General features: G+C 66.2%; 1 protein-coding gene across 1 annotated transcript in view; it reads left to right on the top strand.

The window, feature by feature from the left end:
* PLCH2 (phospholipase C eta 2) overlaps positions 1–11,433 on the top strand; it is a 76,121-nt gene extending 64,688 nt beyond the window's left edge. Inside the window, exons 13-23 of the mRNA XM_054443784.2 lie at positions 787–879; positions 1,369–1,451; positions 2,481–2,578; positions 2,702–2,884; positions 3,370–3,477; positions 4,407–4,531; positions 4,628–4,712; positions 4,969–5,115; positions 5,613–5,692; positions 8,027–8,324; positions 9,852–11,433. Coding sequence (XP_054299759.1) covers positions 787–879; positions 1,369–1,451; positions 2,481–2,578; positions 2,702–2,884; positions 3,370–3,477; positions 4,407–4,531; positions 4,628–4,712; positions 4,969–5,115; positions 5,613–5,692; positions 8,027–8,324; positions 9,852–11,143 — 2,592 coding nt within the window. The 3' untranslated portion in view covers positions 11,144–11,433. The remainder of the gene's footprint in view (positions 1–786; positions 880–1,368; positions 1,452–2,480; positions 2,579–2,701; positions 2,885–3,369; positions 3,478–4,406; positions 4,532–4,627; positions 4,713–4,968; positions 5,116–5,612; positions 5,693–8,026; positions 8,325–9,851) is intronic.
* The last annotated feature ends 2,641 nt before the right edge of the window (positions 11,434–14,074 follow it).

Here is a 14,074-nt window from a genome sequence, read left to right as displayed (position 1 = left end):
AGAAAGTAGCCCCCACCCTTGGTGGGGGCAGGATGTGGTATGGGAGCCCCTCCTGAGCACAGCTGGGCCATGTTTTGGAGCTGTCTGTGGAAGGGGCTGCAGGGGTCAGGTGGTGGCACAGGCTCTGCTGGTTCCATTGGGAATGAGCTTTGGGATGAATGAGCAGTTTGTGATGCTGCCCTGTGTTTGGCGGGGGGCAGGTAGGGGAGCCCCGGATGTGTCTGCTGCTTATACAGTGGTAGGAAGGCTCACAGTGGCTTCCTGGGGTTCCCCAGCTCAGAACCCGCCTCAGGGAGCGCCCACCTGGAGCTGTTTGTCTGATTAGGTGATACCTGCGCACTGCGGGAACAGGTCAGGGCAGCAGGGCTGTGGAACGCTAGTAAAAGTGTTGCGCAAGCAGGCCTGGCCGAGCAATATTCCAGGCACACAAATGCAGTTATTATGTAGTCACCACTGGTGGGGAAAAAAGATTCAGAACTTAATGAGTTTAAAACAACACATGAGAGATGCTGAGGCAGGTGTGAGCGAATGTTTCCACTGGGGCCTGCCTTTCAGGCCGCTTCTCCTCGGCAGCTGCCTCTGCCCCAGGGTGGACTGGGAACGGCGGCCATGGGGGCTCCCCAACCTGTCCCCGCCCTGCCCTCCTCTCCCATCTGCCTTACTCCAGAGCTGGCTCAAGCCCACCTCTTCCAGGAAGGCCTTCTGGGGCCACCAGGGAGCTGTCCCGGCCTCCCTGCCTGGTTCAAGGCTGGGCTCACCTTGTCCCTGTCTCTCCTTTGGACTCAGAGCAAGGCTGAAGAGGACGTGGAGTCTGGGGAGGATGCCGGGGCCAGCAGACGCAATGGCCGCCTCGTCGTGGGAAGCTTCTCCAGGCGCAAGGTCCGGCGCAGCTCCCAGGCCAGGGTCCCGGTCTGGGCCCAGCGTCCTCCCTGCTCCCAGTGCCCCAGTGGGCCCTGCCCCAGCCAGAGCAGATGGGGGTCTTCTCCAGCCCCCAGGGTTCCCAGCCTGGCTCGCAGGATCCCCTCTGAGTCAGGCTGAGCTATCGGCTGCAGGTGCCAGGGACTGGGCCAGAAGCCTGGGCTCGGAGCTGTTGGGAACAGGTGCCTTGCTGGCTCACATCCCTTCTCTGGCCCACGCTGGCCCTCGCCCCAAGCTCAGGTGCCTTGTGGCTGCCCTGAGAGTCTGCCAGAGCCCAGATCGAGAGGGCACCGAGGAGGCTTTGGCAGGCCCAGCCAGGCAGGATGGACACGGGAGGCTGCGTGGGCCGCTGGGGACCCCGGAGGACAGGCCCTCCCCAACCCCCCAGCCTTCGCCAAGGCCTGGCCCGGGCCAGGGGCCCTACAGCTCACACCTCTGCCCCCCGCACAGAAGAAGGGCAGCAAGCTGAAGAAGGCGGCCAGCGTGGAGGAGGGAGATGAGGGTCAGGACTCCCCGGGAGGCCAGAGCCGAGGGTACGTGCCCTGCCCCATGGGGAGGCCCTGCACACTCCTGGGAGCCTGGCCCAGCTGGGCCCTTCTCTGCGGTGACCCCACCAGGACCGTCCCTGAGCAGGGCAGGTCCCACCCCCTTCTTGGCCCCTGGAAGCAGTGGGAAGTGGCGTGCAGGGCAGGCTGGTGGCTGCGGGCAGTGGGGGCAGGGGCGGCTGAGCAGGTGGTTGGAGGGCCCAGGTCCCCACGGGCCTGGATGCTGCTGGGCTGTCGGCTCTCAGTCCTCGCCGCCTCCTCCTATGAGGCCCCCAGCCTCATGCCCTCCCCAGGGGGCATCAAATGCCTGCCATGAAGTGGCCCCCCCACTTCCCGCCCAGTCAGGCTGAATTCAAGGTCCAGGCCCCCGTGTCTGAGGCCTCCCTCAGCACTGTCTGGGGTCTCTTCGGGGTCTCAAACCTACAGGCCCAGAAGGAGCTCCCGCCCCTCCTGGACCCTGGGCTCCCCCGTGCCGCCCACTCCCTCCTATTGCCGTCTCCCCTTACTTCCGTCCCCCAATGGTTCCTCCACGCCCCTCGCCTGGGCACAGCCCCCTCCTGTCCCGTCCCGTCCCACATGCCAGCCGGGCTCTGCCCTTAGCACACATCTGATCCACATGTGCTGCTGCCACCTGAGCGACACGGAGGCCCCCTTGGACCCCGGCCTCCTCTCCACATAGTGATTCTAGGCCAGACCCAGGCCCCGACCCCAGCTCTCCCCTGAAGAGAGAGAACCTTCCAGAAGCCCCCACACCTGCCACGCTTGGCAGGCCACATCATCCTCCACTGCACAGAGTGCCTGGGGCCTTTGCACCTGCTGGTAGCTCTGAGCCAGCCCACATCCTGCCCGGCACTCAGGTTTCCGCAGCCCGTGGCCCAGTCTGGCGTCCGTCTCTGAGGGTTCAGGGCCTGCTGTGTGAATTAATGAACCTGCCTGAGCCCTGGAGCCCGTCTCACGGAGCTGGGTGCCAGGCTGGCCCTGGATGGGAGGGGTTCTGACCCCCTGCACCTGCCACAGGGCGACCCGGCAGAAGAAGACCATGAAGCTGTCCCGGGCCCTCTCTGACCTGGTGAAGTACACCAAGTCCGTGGCCACCCACAACATAGAGATGGAGGGTGAGCGGCTCGGGGACCTGGGCCCACGGGCGGAGGCCTCCCTGTCCCCCAACCCTGCTATGCTGCTGGGCGCCAGGCGAGGTCGAGGACTCGCAGTCTGATGCCTGGTCACCCATGCCACAGCAGCGTCCAGCTGGCAGGTGTCGTCCTTCAGCGAGACCAAGGCCCACCAGATTCTGCAGCAGAAGCCAGCGCAGTACCTGCGCTTCAACCAGCACCAGCTCTCCCGCATCTACCCCTCCTCCTACCGCGTGGACTCCAGCAACTACAACCCGCAGCCCTTCTGGAACGCCGGCTGCCAAATGGGTGGGTGTGGGCATGGTGTGCTGGGTGTGGTGGGGAGGGCTCGGCTCAGACGGTCCCTGAAGCCCAAGGGGTGAGGACCCACTGGGGCCTCGGTTCTGTCCTGGGCTCTATTGCCCTTGGAGCCTCCACACCTTTGTGGCACGCTGCTGACACCAGGCTGCCACTGACACCAGGCTAGCACTGGGCCAGGGTCCTTCAGGCCTTGGGGGGATGTGGGAGCGATGGTGCAGGCCTGTCCACGTACCCCCAGGGATACCTGCCTGCGAGGCTGGCTGCGCCAGCTCCGGGGACATCCCTCCAGGATGTGCTGGCCTCAGTCCTGCACAGGTGCGAAACTTGGAGTCCCATTCATATTGGGTGAACGAGGGGCAGACGGCAGATCCACGGCAGCTGTGCAGGGGAGGCTAGCGTGTGGTGGCGGGTGGGCGGGGCACACACCTGGAAGGTCAGATGCTGACCAGGGCAGCCTTGTGTCCCCCTCACAGTTGCCCTGAACTACCAGTCAGAGGGGCGGATGCTGCAGCTGAACCGAGCCAAGTTCAGCGCCAACGGTGGCTGCGGCTACGTACTCAAGCCTGGGTGCATGTGCCAGGGTGAGGCGCTCGGACGCTCAGGGCTCGGATGCTCAGGGCTCAGATGGGCCTCCTGGGTGTTCCCAGAACAGAGATCGGAGCCCCACAGGCTAGCAAGGGGTCGGGGGCGGCTTTGGCAGAGTCCCTTGGAAGGTCAGGTTGGGACGAAGCTCCCAGGATGCTGGAGAGGTGGGTGGGGGAACCCTCCTTGCTAGCATTGCAAAGAAGGGCCCAGTTCCACCAGGAATCCAGGGATGGAGAACTGGGGAGCCTGGGCCCCACATGAGATTCATGGCAGGACTTGTCTGAGGGGCCCCAGTGCCAGCGACCCAGCCCCCTGTGCCTGGTCCCTCTGTGGGTCTCAGGACCTGGGTCTGGGCTGGGTGTTTGGAGGAACCTCCTCCCGGCTCTCAGACACCTCTGTTTTGTCTGCTGTGGATGACTTCCAGCTTGGTCCCCCTGTGGCCCTGGCAGGAGTTATCACCATGGGAGAGGGCAGGACAGAGGCTGGGCGAGCAGGCCTCCCGCTGGACCAGGCTACTACTGCTGTGGACCAGCTGCTTGCACCTCTGCCCTTGGCTTGCCCTCCTCGGAGTTCTCAGCCTGAACTCAGCCCCTAGGGCCCTGGGGGCACTGTCACCAGAGACCCCACCCCTCATACCCCCAGGGACCTAGACCCACCCCCGGAAGCCGTGTGACCTCCTCGGCTCAGCCGTGGGAGGCACGGGCTCTGTCCCACGTGCTGCGGTGGCCATAAAGGTGATCCATACTGGGCCAGGTGCACCTGCCCCCCAAGGTGCCCCCCTGGACCACTGCCTCCCTCCCTCCACCTGGCACCGGCTCCAGTCTCCTATGTGGGGGCCGAGAGGGGGCTGTTGGCAGCCATGCCCCAGCAAGTAGGGGGCTTGCTGAGGGCTGGGCCACTGACCACCTGCCCGGCATCCCCTCAGGCGTGTTCAACCCCAACTCGGAGGACCCCCTGCCCGGGCAGCTCAAGAAGCAGCTGGTGCTCCGGATCATCAGTGGCCAACAGCTTCCGAAGCCGCGCGACTCCATGCTGGGGGACCGCGGGGAGGTGGGGGCCAGCCCCGCACAGGCAGGTGGGGTGGGAGTCGGGGGCGGGCCGGGCATCGCGATGGACCCCGATGCCACCCCCACTCCTGTGTCGCAGATCATCGACCCCTTTGTGGAGGTGGAGATCATCGGGCTCCCCGTGGACTGTAGCCGGGAGCAGACCCGCGTGGTGGACGACAACGGTGAGGCTCGGCAGTGGCTCCGTCACACCTGTGATGGAAGTCTGAGGGGGGAGGATTGGGGCTACCTGGTGTGCCCGGGTACTCTGCCCAGGCCTCCCTCAGTGACAGTCCTGGGCGCCGCGCCCCTCTGGGTGGGCAGTCCCAGAAGCGGCACCGGGAATGGCACTGGGAGTGGTGTGTGCCGGGGGCTCCAGGCTGGAGCGGTGCTGGGCCGGGCCCTCCCCATGGGACACTCCTCCTGGCGCTGCTTCCCCAGGGTTCAACCCCACCTGGGAGGAGACCCTGGTGTTCACGGTGCACATGCCGGAGATCGCGCTGGTCCGCTTCCTCATCTGGGACCACGATCCCATCGGGCGTGACTTCATTGGCCAGAGGACGCTGGCCTTCAGCAGCATGATGCCAGGTGGGCAGGGGTGGACATGGTGCCCCCCACACTGGCCGAGGGGCCCAGGGCAGGGCAGGCACTCTTTCCCCTGCGAGTCAGTGCCTGTGTGGGTGGGCCTGCACCTGGCACCAAAGACACAGGAGCTGAGGACGGAAGGAGAGCCGGCCTGGAGCTCTGTGGGTCAGACAGGGACACAGCCTGTGTGGGAGAGGTCACCCCCAGGAAGAGGGCTGAGGACAGGACGACAGCCAGCCTGGGGATCTGCGGGTCAGGCAGGGGCACAGCCTGTGGGGGAGGGGCCACCCCCAGGAAGAGGTCCCTGCAGGCTGGTGCAATGCCAGTGGGCTTCCTGGAGGAGGTGGTGTAGTGCTGGGCCCACAGGAGGCAGAGGCCCCAGGCCTGGGCTTGTTGGCTGTATCTGGGGTCTTGGGACCTTTAAGTAGAGTGGGGGGCAGAGCGGGTGGGGGCCCTGGGAGGCTGTGACCTCATGACCCCGCTGACCCACACTGCTCCAGGCTACAGGCACGTGTACCTGGAGGGGATGGAAGAGGCCTCCATCTTTGTACATGTGGCTGTCAGTGACGTCAGCGGTAAGGTGAGTGTCACCCCCTGCCACCGGCCATCATGGGGGGGGCCACACCAGCCCCTTGTCCCATGCCCCCCCATGTGTCCCCAGTGCTGGGTCCTGAACTCAGGCAGTGAGGCCTAGGGTCCCCTCCCCGGGCCTCTGCTCCTCTATCTCAACAGGGGCTGCTGTGGGGGCCTGGCTCCTGAGCCACCAGTGCCCACCTCTGATCTCAGGGCTGGCTGTGGGCATCTCGGGCAGGACAGGTCTCGAGTGCTCTGGGCCTTGCCCCGCCCTGTGTCACCCATGCCTGTCTCAGACTCTTGGGGGCCTCGCAGCCTCCACCCCCACAGTGCTGCCATCTGGCTTCTCAGCAAGGACCGAGTGATGCCCCTCTCCCCTCTCCTACCCCCCACCCCTCTTACTTCCTGGTGTCACGTGGAAGGCAGCTGCCCAGGTTTGCCTGTGACTCCACACCCAGCATGTCTGTCCCCTACCCCAGGTCAGGGTGGGGCCTCGGCTTCCACAGGAAGGGGTCTTGGTGCCAACCCTGTTGCCCTGGCTTTGAGCTGGGGCCCAGTGCCTTCTGGGTCCTGCTGGCTGCAGCTGGCCCTCGGGGGACCCCGCACACACAGCACGAGGGGCCTGCCCAGGCCCAGTGCTGACTCTCTCCTGCCATGCTCTCGGGCCCAGAGGTGCCATCCAGCCCCTGCCGTCTATCCACCCATCTGTTCCTCGTCCCCCAGGCCGCGGGGCTCCCCACGCCACTGCTGTGGCCGCCTCACCTGCTCCCTCTGTCTCTTTGGTCTTGCAGTCGGCTTCTCTATGGCCACAGTCTACTTTTAGAAGCGCAGCTCTGTTAGGAGCCTTGAAGGTACCCGGTGCGCGGGACAGTGTGGCCCGCTGCACCTGCATGCCAGGCCGCACCCCATTAGCATCCGTGATTCCTGGTAGCATTTGGAGACTGTCGCTCATGTGACGTGGATCATGACATGGCTCCGGGGGCCCTGGCCATCCCCAGCCATAGTGGCATTTACGAGGCAGATCCAGGGTTCAGCTGGGTGGCCGCCTTCTCACTGGCCTCCCCTCTCCTCCCCTCCCTCAGTCCTCCCTCCCCTCCCTCAGCCCCTTCCCTGGCGGGGAGCCCGCTGGAGCCCCCGCTGTGCCCTCCTAATCCCCCTCCTTCTCTCTCCTGCCCCCATCTCGGACCCTCAGGCTGTTGGTTCTGAGTTCCCCTCCCGCTCCCTCCCTGTCCTTGCCAACCATGCCCAGTGCCTGGGATGAGGGCACCCCTGAGGCCGGTGCTCCGAGCCAGAATCCCGGATCTGCTTCTAAATGGCTTCCCAGCCACGGACCAAATGCGTAGATTTGGGATCTTGAATCAGGAAGCTGATTCAAGTGCTGGCCATCTGAACGCATCTGCCCAGAGGCGCCCCTGCGGGGGGGTGACCCACCTGCTGGGCCTGGGCCACTCTCTGCACGAGCACGGCTCGTCATGGGGGCGCAGTGGGTGCTGCCGGTCTCGGGGGCATCTGGCATGTGAGGGCCCCTCTGGCCTCTGCGCCCTGGAGATGCGGCTGCCTCCCTCTCAGCAGCTGTTCTGCTCAGGCAGGGACCTCCTGGGCCCAGCTGTCCAGGAAGATTGGCTGTGGCCAGGTGCTGGTGGGCTGGGAGCCTGAGCCCATCTTGGCAGGGTTCAGGGGGCAGCAAGCCAGCTGTGGGCCTTGGGGGCTCACACGACTGGAGGGCAGGGCAAGACCAGAAAAGGCTGCCTGGGGGAATTCAGGAAGGCTTCCTGGAAGAGGTGGTACTTCCTAGGGCAGGAGTATCACCATGGGAGTGGGCGGGACAGGGGCTGGGCAAGTGGGCCTCCCGCTGCACCTGACTACTCCTGCTGTGGACCAGCTACTCCTGCCTGAGGGTGGGGCACACACAACCAGGGAGTGCCACACCAGTGTCCCCTGCCAGCGCCGGGGGCTGTGGGCCTCTGAGCAGGTGCAGGCTGTGGTGGGCCAGGCTGGGACTCGAGGTCTCTCCTCCGGAGGGAAGGACCTTCTCTCCATGCCCCTCACGGGCCCCACATGCCCGGGACGGCTCGGGCGAGGGCAGTTTCTGCCGGAAGGGTGGGGTGGGCCATCTGTACTTAGATCTGTAGCAGCCACTGTCCCAGGCAGAGCTGCCCTAGGGACCCTGCTCCTGAAGGCCCTGGTGTGTCCACACGCCCCCAGCCTGAGGTGGCCTGGCCCCTCGGACTGAGACACGCACGGCACGTCCGTGGCATAGTCTGGAGAGCTGGCCCCAGGGGTGCAGGTGCAGCTGGGCTGGGACCCCTGGCAACAGCTATGTGGGCTCCTTCTCTTGTAGGTCAAGCAGGCTCTGGGCCTAAAAGGCCTCTTCCTCCGAGGCCCAAAGCCCGGCTCACTGGACAGTCATGCTGCTGGGCGGCCCCTGGCCCGGCCCTCCGTTAGCCAGCGGCTCCTGCGGCGCACGGCCAGCGCCCCGACCAAGAGCCAGAAGCCAGGCCGCAAGGGCTTCCCGGAGCTGGTCCTGGGCGCACAGGACGCAGGCTCCAAGGGGGTGGCAGACGACGTGGTGCCCCCTGGGCCCGGACCTGCTCCGGAAGCCCCAGCCCAGGAGGGGCCTGGCAGCGGCAGCCCCCGAGGTAAGGCGCCGGCTGCGGTGGCAGAGAAGAGCCCTGTGCGAGTGCGGCCCCCGCGTGTCCTGGATGGCCCCGGGCCTGCTGGGGTGACCGCCACATGCACAAAGTGTGTGGTGGGATCCTGCGCCGGCGTGAACACCGAGGGCCTGCAGAGGGAGCGGCCACCCAGCCCGGGGCCTGCGAGCAGGCAGGCAGCCATTCGCCAGCAGCCCCGGGCCTGGGCTGACTCGCTGGGGGCCCCCTGCTATGGCCTGGACCCTCAAGCTATCCCGGGGAGAAGCAGAGAGGCCCCCAACGGTCCCGGGGCCTGGAGGCAGGGTCCAGGCGGTGGCGGCTCCATGTCCTCGGACTCCAGCAGCCCAGACAGCCCAGGCATCCCTGAAAGGTCCCCCCGCTGGCCTGAGGGTGCCTGCAGGCAACCGGGGGCCCTGCAGGGAGAGATGAGTGCCTTGTTTGCTCAAAAGCTGGAGGAGATCAGGAGTAAATCCCCCATGTTCTCCGCCGGTAAGCCCCTCTTGCCCCGCGTGGTCCTCCCGCACGCCCCTGGCATGGCTGGGCCCTGGGTCACCTGCTGCTGCTGCTGCTTCGTGGACGGCGTCGCCTCGTGTGCTCGTGCTCGTGGCTCTGTCTCCGTGGCACTGTCTCCGTGGCACTCTGCTCCCTTGGCTTGCCTGTGGCCCATAGCCCCAGCCCTCCTGTCTGACCCTGAGGCCCTGGGACTTGGGTGGAGCTGGTTTGAGGCCCGACAGGCTGGGAAGAATCAGCTGCTCTTGCTGAGGGTCCGGGGCCGGGACTATGGCCTGACATGCTGGGCCCCTCCGGCTGAGCGCTTCCCCAAACTCACCTCCTGGGCGGCTGGCAACCTGCATGGCCCCTGATGCCTTTCCTGGGACTGGGGGCCACATCCCATCCCATTCCCACCTCCCTCTAGGGCAGGCTCTGGGGGTCCCTACTGGGAAGTCTGATGTGGGCAGGCAGTGCAGCTGCTGGGCGTCTCCTGCGCCCCCGGGATGCCTGGAGCCTGCCGAGTACTGCGTGGAGTAGATTCCCTGGGCCCCGGGGCTTCGCTGCTTTGGGCTGAAGCGCCCCACTAGGAGGATGTCTCCTTAGCCTGGAGGGAGGAATATACACGGAGCCCTCCCCACACCACCCTGCCCCTCCAGACCCCCCTGACCGAGCTTTCCTTTCTGCCCCCACCCACGCTGCCTCCGTAGTTAGGAACTGAGAGCGGCGAGTGACAGGTAACGGGGCCCAGCCCTGGTGTCCCGTACTGTCCCAGCCCAAGGAGGGCCCCGTGTGCGGCACAGGGCGTGCACTGGGCCCCAGCAGCAGCAGGGTGGGGACACTGAGTGTGCCGCCACGCCCGGGGGATGCCTCGGGGTGGGAGCTGGGCCTGGCGACCCACGGCACAGGGCACCGGGGACACCACCCTGATCCAACTCCTCTCCGCCTCTCTCCCTGCCTCCCTCTCTTTCCCTCTTCCGCTTCTCCCTCTGGCTCTCTCTCTCTGACTCCTCCACCTCCCCACAGACACCCGCCCCCTCTCCACGCAGCGGCCGCTCCCCGCACTGTGCAGCCTGGAAACCATTGCTGAGGAGCCCGCCCCAGGCCCTGGCCCCCCGCCACTAGCGGCCGTCCCCACCAGCTCTTCTCAGGGACGGCCCCCATACCTCACAGGACCCGGAGCCAATGTGGCAAGCCCCCCAGAAGACACCGAGGAACCCCGAGACAGTGGGCCTCGGCCGTGCAACGGCAAGGGCCCCGGTGGGGCATACGAGGGGGCTCCTGGCAGCCAGACGGACGGCAGGAGCCAGCCCCGGACCCCGGGCCACCTGCCCGTGATTAGAAGGGTGAAGAGTGAGGGGCAGGTGCCCACGGAGCCCCTGGGAGGATGGCGGCCCCTGGCCAGTCCCTTCCCAGCCCCTGCTGTGTACTCCGACGCCACGGGCAGTGACCGGCTGTGGCAGCGGCTGGAGCCATGTGGCCCCCGAGACAGCGTTTCCTCCTCCTCCAGCATGTCATCCAGTGACACTGTCATTGACCTCTCCCTGCCCAGCCTGGGCCTGGGCCGCAGCCGTGAGAGCCTCGCAGGAGCCCACATGGGACGCCTGCCTCCCAGGCCCCACTCGGCTTCAGCCGCCCGCCCAGACCTGCCACCTGTGACCAAGAGCAAATCCAACCCCAACCTGCGGGCTACGGGTCAGCGGCCTCCCATGCCTGATGAACTGCGGCCCAGGCCCCTGGCCCCACGGATGCCTGGCCTCCCTCTCCGGCCTCCCTGGGGCTGCCTTTCCCTGGTGGGCCTGCAGGACTGCCCAGTGGCTGCCAAGTCCAAGAGCCTGGGGGACCTCACTGCTGATGACTTTGCCCCTAGCTTTGAGGGCGGCTCCCGCAGCCTTAGCCACAGCCTGGGCCTCCCGGGAGGGACACGGCGGGTGTCGGGGCCGGGGGTGAGACGGGACGCCCTGACAGAGCAGCTGCGCTGGCTCACAGTCTTCCAGCAGGCAGGAGACATCACGTCACCCACCAGCCTGGGCCCGGCTGGGGAGGGGGTGGCAGGGGGTCCTGGTTTTCTGCGGCGCTCCTCCTCCCGCAGCCAGAGCCGCGTGCGTGCCATTGCCAGCCGGGCCCGCCAGGCCCAGGAGCGGCAGCAGAGACTGCAGGGCCTGGGACGGCAGGGACCCCCAGAAGAGGAGCGGGGCACCCCCGAGGGCGCCTGCTCCGTGGGCCACGAGGGCAGTGTGGATGCGCCAGCACCCTCCAAGGGAGCCCCGGGGCCAGCATCCGCGGCCGCTGAAACCCTGGTCCTGCTCCGCCTCTGACCCTGTCAGTGGTGGGAACCTGGGCGGCTCTGGAGGCCCAGGGCAGGGGTGGGCGTGTTGTGTTTGCTCAGGAAACAGGGCAGCCAGGCCCCCAAAACTGTGTGTCCCTGGCTACCCTGTGTCCCCTCGGCCCCTGCCCCCCTCCTGCCCCGCTCCCAGGGAGGAAAGGCTAAAGCTGCTGGCCCGGGGCCCACAGGAGGGGCTTCGAGGCTGGCCCCGCCAGGCAGTCTTCCCAGCGTTTTAGGATCTATACATAGAGAAATATTTAAATTTTTAGAAGCAAAACTTATACGACATTAAAATGATACCAAATCCCTTTCCATTTTTACTTGGTTTTTCGCTCCGGGTGTGTGTGGTGTGCATCTGTGCGCACCCGTCCTGAGCCTGCCCCGGGAGGCGCGGCTGACCTGGCCACGGCACAGGCTGGGGTGCTTGTGAGGCACCAGGGCTGCTCAGGACGCCGTCTGGGCCTCGCCCTGAAGCCTGTATCTGCCTTGCTCCAACCACGCCACCCTCTGCATCATGCCTAAGCCTCTGTCAGCTCCCAAATGTGGTTCCGATAAATGTGCTCACCAGCACGCATAGGCTTCCTGTTCGCTCAGCCTCCTGTGCCACTCATCAGGTGCCCGTCGGAGCCTGCGCCGGGCCCAAAGGACACCCCAAGAAAAGACCCGGCCCCTCCTCAGAGGGCTGAGCTGGACAGGCTCCCAGGGTAGGCTGCAAAGCCGCAGGCCCTAACCCGGGGCCACAGGCCCCCCAATCCTGGGGACTGCTCTGCCTGCAGAGCATGGTGGTTCCAGAAAGGCCCCTACCCTAGAAAAGCTGGGGTGCTGGTCGGGCCTCTGGAAGCCTGTGCTGCAGTCCGTCCTCTGCTGCCCCAACAGTGGGAGTGGGTGTGGCCCACCCTGTGGCCAGGGAAATCAGGGGATGTCCTGCCCCATGAGGCTCTGCCACCTGCCGCTGCCCAAGGGGCCTGCTGGGCGCACCACCCGGATGAGTGCTGCTCTGTCGGGGTACCCCGTCTCACCCCTGGCTGCGTTGCACCCAGGCAGGGCCCTTGGGAAGGCGGGCATGAGGCCTGGAGGCCGGGATCCTGGGGTGCTGGGGGAGCTCTAGGGGGGCTGCTCTGCCCTCACCATGTTCCTGCACTGACGGGGATCGTGGGCGGCCACGGGAACCGCTGGCACCACTTCTCCAGCTCAGCCAGGCAGGGGAGCCACTGGTGCCGCCCTTCCCCCAGCCCCACCAGGCCCCTGAGAGAGAGCCTGGCAAGACTTCGTCATCCTCGAGCCCCAGAACATTTGCGTGTGGGCAGCTGCGGCCCCACCGAGAGCAGGGGTGTGGTGAGCTGGTTGCCTGGGGCCCGGGGCAGCACCTGAGCCTGAGGATTCTCAGCTCTGGGACAGGGGACTCACAGAGCCCCCAGCAGTGACACTGACAGCAGCCCGGTGACTGAGGCCTCCTGGTGAGCCCCCAAGTGGGCTGTGGGCAGGGCAGGGCTGGGGGAGCCAGCTGGGGGTCTGCGGGAGTTGAGGGGCTGAGGGCCTGGGGCCAGATCGTGTCTTGAGGAAAGCGCCATTGAAATGGCCACATCAAGGGAACAAGGCAGAGGCCAGAGCCCTCCTACTCTGGCTGTGGCTGGGAAAGGGCAGGGAAAAGGCTGGAAAAAGGCTGGAGAAGGGCTGGGGAAGGGCTGGGAAAAGGCTGGAAAAGGGCTGGGGAAAGGCAGGGAAAAGGCTGGAAAAGGGCTGGGGAAGGGCTGGGAAAAGGCTGGGAAAAGGCTGGAAAAGGGCTGGGGAAAGGCAGGGAAAAGGCTGGAAAAGGGCTGGGGAAGGGCTGGGAAAAGGCTGGGAAAAGGCTGGAAAAGGGCTGGAGTCACAGAGGCTGGGGTTGCCCGGAGGCACAGGGGTGCCTGGCTCATAGAGAGCCTGGGCTGGGCCCTGATGTCCTTGTCCTGGCTCTGTCCTTCCAGGCCTCTATGCATCCCCCACCTCCTCCTCGGCATCCCGTCTGGGCCAGGCTCAGGCCAAACCTCTGTAGTGGGTGCGTCCCCAGCACAGATGGACTCTCCAACCCTGGGGTCAAGCCCTGTGGGTGTCAGGCCAGGCATTCACACACCTGGATACCCAGAGCGGCCAGAGCACTGCTGCCACCCACCACCAGTGAGGGTGAGGCCAGTATGGGAGCAAGAGCTGGAGGGCTGAGTGGGGTCAGGGAAGGCCACAGAGATGCAGGCTGGGAGGGCTTCCCCATCAGAGAGCTGGGCCCGAGAGGGCCGGAAAGCGGTGAGGGCCCATGGGGTTCCGGGGACTGGGCCTCTGCCCTGGGGACCCACAGGAGGGAGAAGCTGGAGCCAGGGGGACAGTCAACCTCAGGACAGCCCAGCTGCGACAGGAGCCCCCTTGATGGCCGCTGCACGAGGGTTGGAACTCAGGCTCCACGCAGACTCCAAGGGCAGGTCATGAAGACATACCACAGTGGGGGCCAGAAATGGCCACTGGGCACCTCTGGGCAGTCCAGGTCTCCATGAGGGAGGGGTCTTAGCCTCTGCAGGTTCCAGACCACCAAGCAAAGCTGTCTGGAAGGTGATCCATGCCACCCCACCTCCTCGGCCTAGGACAGCCTGTGCTTGGGGGTCTCAGTGAAGCTTCTAGATGGGGGGGACCCTAGCAGGGGTGGGGGTGGTGAGGCAAAGGTAGCAGCTCAGCCTCCTCAGGGCCTGCCCAGCAGCTCAGCACCAGGAACAGCTCCCGCCACATGAAGTCAAAGCTGGGGGCCTGCAGCCAGCCCACCCCAGCAGGGCCTCCGCAAGCTCTGCGCCCTCCTGTTCTCTCTACGAGGCTGTGTGGTCTCAATCCCACGCCTGGGCTCAGGGGGAGGACCCCCAGGCGCCTCGGAGCTCCCAGGGGCCAGGCCCAGCCGGCCTCCCTG

The sequence above is a fragment of the Pongo pygmaeus genome, chromosome 1 (genome assembly GCF_028885625.2).
Source record: "Pongo pygmaeus isolate AG05252 chromosome 1, NHGRI_mPonPyg2-v2.0_pri, whole genome shotgun sequence".
Classification (NCBI taxonomy): domain Eukaryota; kingdom Metazoa; phylum Chordata; class Mammalia; order Primates; family Hominidae; genus Pongo; species Pongo pygmaeus.
This window is presented reverse-complemented; position numbering and strand designations above follow the sequence as displayed.